This window comes from Etheostoma cragini, chromosome 16, assembly GCF_013103735.1.
Source record: "Etheostoma cragini isolate CJK2018 chromosome 16, CSU_Ecrag_1.0, whole genome shotgun sequence".
NCBI classification, from domain to species: domain Eukaryota; kingdom Metazoa; phylum Chordata; class Actinopteri; order Perciformes; family Percidae; genus Etheostoma; species Etheostoma cragini.
In genome coordinates, this window is record NC_048422.1 from 3,671,229 (window position 1) to 3,674,877 (window position 3,649).

Consider the following 3,649-nt stretch of genomic DNA (forward strand, 5'->3'; position numbering starts at 1 on the left):
AAAGGTCCAACTTTAAACTGGAGATGTGTTTCCACAAAGGCTCCGTTAGCCCAGAACAGGAGAGACTTTTGGCCACTTTCCACTTCTGACGATAGCTACACTGTAAACCGTGGATGTAGATGCACAGCTAAGATCTCCCAGTATTATACTGTTTTATTGTTATACAGGATTGTACTGTAAATGGCAATGCATTCTGGGAGAAAATAATAATATCACGGCATGTCTAGGAATGTTACAGATTCCAGGTATTTACTGTTAATACTAAAGCATCTTGGGAAAATAAAAGGAAAAGGCGGGAGTTACACTGGCAGCCAGTGTATTACTGTAAATTCAAATAATACTGTAAGAAACGGTGTCTATTTACAGTAAAATACCGTAACATTTCAACATGATGCTTACTGTAAATAAACAGTAGTTTACTGGTGAGTCTGCTGCCGGTAAATTACTGTACATTACGGTGACAAGTTTTACAGTGATAGCAGTTGTGTGCATTTGATTTAAGGCAATGGAAGTCAATCCATTTCATCATGTCATTACCATGGACACACCAGGATATATATATATATATATATATATATATATATATATATATATATATATATATATATATATATATATATATCACATACTCTGTCCTCTCCCTGCCAAAATGCTCTTTTTCTTCTCTTTTTTTAAATAGCTTTTCTTTTTCCTGCAAAAATAAAAGTTGATAGGGGAGACTGGTTCCGTTGTAACACCTCCAGATCCTCCAATCAGAAACGAGTGGGAGTGACGTCACACAGTACACACCAATGAACCACATTCACATCTGTTATCTGTTTCTTTCTTTAAGACAAAAGGTGTGCTTTGGGGTATGATTCTTGATACTTGTGTTTTATGTAGCTGAGGATAGCCAATCAAATATTCAGAGTTTTCAGCACGTTACTATGACAGTAAGAGGCCAGTTGTAATGTATAACGCTTAAAAACCAACTAAGCTGCATGGTCAAAATTCCTTGTCAGTCATATTCAACATATCGGCTAATAACCAATTCATGTTCAGAAATGAAGATATCGAGGATACAGTTTGGCCACTTGTGATGTTTTCACACGTGTGTTCAAAGTCAATTAATAAACCTGTTTTTGGCCATCAGTGGACGGTTAAATGACATGTGCTGATACTGGTGCACATTTTAAGCGTTACAACTGACCTCACACAAGGGGCTCTATTTTAAACAATGCACAGCTTCTGTAGAAAACACTGATCTCACCCAATCGATATTCTGCAGCACACTATTCACTATTTGCACATAGAAAGGATGTGGAAGAGCACAGTCCACTAGCAACGTTCCCAAGGAAAACTTGGTCTAAGAACATTCCTGGAAAGGTTTCAGAAAAAAACCATTGCATCATGGACATGTAAATAGAAGAAGGTGGAACTATGCAATGCGTTCCACAAATTAGGCTACACATTAGATGAATCTTCCTTGGAGAACACAATTATGGGAACGTTAATTTTCATTCTCCTGCGCTTAGAAACATGTAACCCCCCCCCCCCCCCCCAACAGAAACTGGCAGGAGAAAACGCTTCTCCACTGGGTTTAGTTTCATACTTTTGTGGAAAAAAGTGTTACAACTGACCCCGGTCTCTCCTGATAAAAAAAGAAACTATTTGATTCAAAATGCCACAATCGCTCGGGTCCATGCCCCCAGACTGGCCAGGACCTGTTTACTACAGATCTGGTCCAAGTCCGCCTGTCTGCTCAGCAGCCCTGTAAACCCCGATCCGAAGATGGAGATTAGGTTGGAGATGTTGGAAGTGTCTGTGTAGTCTAGGTGGAAGTAGGAACAGTCCTCGCGTTTCGCCCGCTTGCGTGCCGATGTAAAATCCGACACCTCCTCGCCGTCGGATGTACAAAAGCCGAACTCGACCTTCCGTTTCTTGGCCGGGGACTGCGCGCCCTGGCCGCACTGGAACGCGTCGCAGCAGCAGTCCTGGTGGAGGTAGCCGTTCTCCACCGTGGTTACCACATGCGTGTCCAAATCCAGCACTGTGGTTTTGTTGCAGTGCGCGCTGCCGTTTGCGGGAAACTGGTCACACTGGGACACGGGGACAGCCTCCATGCAGCAGCTTCGATAGTAGGATGGATCCGGTTCTTTGCCTCCGTCCTCCAGGGGAGAGCAGCCGAAAAGAGCGCTCGCTGTCCGGGCGTGCGCCGCTGGCTGCGCTGCGTCTCGGTGGCACGCAGACCCGCAGAGGCTCACCTCTTCGCCGCAGCAAGCAGCCCGCGTCTGCTCCTCGTCGTCGGCGTCCTCAGCGTCCAGATCCAGCGGGTTGAGCTCCTGGATCTCGTTGCAGACGGTCATCACCTCCTCGTACTGCTGCATCCTGTAGATCTCCGCGTATTTCTCCTTGACGTAGACCTGCCTGGCGTTCCGCAGCACGTAGGAGACGAGCAGGTTTTTGTGCAGCTTGATCCCCCCTCTCTGCGTCCTGGAGTTGTGGATCTTCATTAAGGAAATGGAGATGAGGCTTTGCGCGTCCGCTGCGCATTCCATGGTGTGGATCATTGTGATGTTTCCCCCTCCCCACCCCTATAGTCCACGTCCTCTCCGGGAGAGGGGAAGCCGTCTCTCAGCTACCTCAGTGGGACTCGTTTCGCTCGAGGAGAAAGGTTCGGGTCCGCGCTGTGGAGAAACATTGGACTCACAACCATCCGCCGCTCCCTCCGCAAGCCAGCAATCATTCGCAGATGGCTCGAAACCAGAATACATATTTATAGTCAAGCCAGAGGACCCGCCTTTTTCAGGGAGAGCCAATCAGCTGCTTGGGATCTGTTGAGTGGCAGACTGGCTCGCTAAAAACAGATCGTTCTCGACCAATCAGGATCAGGCGGATCCCCCGGACTATTCAAATTCCACCCAGGTTGTCTAACAGGAATGGCCTCATTCCTGCTGCCCCATGGCTGGGACTTTAAGAAAACCGGTTCCTTTCCCGGGTAAACCAATCGAGATTGACAACAACCAATAGTCGCAGTTTATTTTAAAGTTTGGTGTTCCAAGTAAAAAAAAAAATATTAGTTTGAACCTTTTGGACCAAGAAGGGATTTAAATTAACCAAAACATACGCACATCGCAAATTAGGACATCTCCTGAAGCATTGCATGCAAATAGCCTACTAATCCTTATAAACCCAAGAAATACTTTTATTTCTTATAAAATGCATTAAAATGTCTGTCACAATGAGCAATGTTTTTTTTTTATTAACCCATCCTCTGGCACAGCACTGCCATACACGGTTGTACAAACTGTATGTGTTCAGAAAGAAAGAAGTACAAAGACCTGGAGTTTTGTTAAAAGGCTCAGTTCACCCAAAGTACACACAGACACACACACGTACACACATAAAAACGTTTCTCACCATAGCAAAGATCTACAACAGGGGGTCCATGAGCCCCTAGGGGTCCTCAGAGTTAGAGCAGGTAGGGGTGCCAAATTATGTTAAAAACCTTAATTTTTTGAAAGGTTATATTTTCAAAAATTCAAATGTGTCTGACAAAGTACGTTAATATGAATCCAGAATATTTATAGCAATGGTAAATTGGACAGTTTGTAAGAAAACAAAACATTGAAGACATTGGTAAGGTAGCCATCATGGTAGCTTCACTGGT

General features: G+C 44.7%; 1 protein-coding gene across 1 annotated transcript; it reads right to left on the bottom strand.

Annotated features, from left to right (window-relative positions):
• Positions 1-1,174: 1,174 nt before the first annotated feature.
• Positions 1,175-2,742, bottom strand: ier5l (immediate early response 5-like). The gene has a single exon (XM_034896239.1). The coding sequence runs from the start codon at positions 2,547-2,549 to the stop codon at positions 1,656-1,658; it is 894 nt and encodes a 297-aa protein (XP_034752130.1). The 5' UTR covers positions 2,550-2,742; the 3' UTR covers positions 1,175-1,655.
• Positions 2,743-3,649: the final 907 nt, after the last annotated feature.

Excerpts from the sequence above, each read along its gene's own strand:
- ier5l (XM_034896239.1), bottom strand. The coding sequence starts at position 2,549 with ATGATCCACACCATGGAATGCGCAGCGGACGCGCAAAGCCTCATCTCC.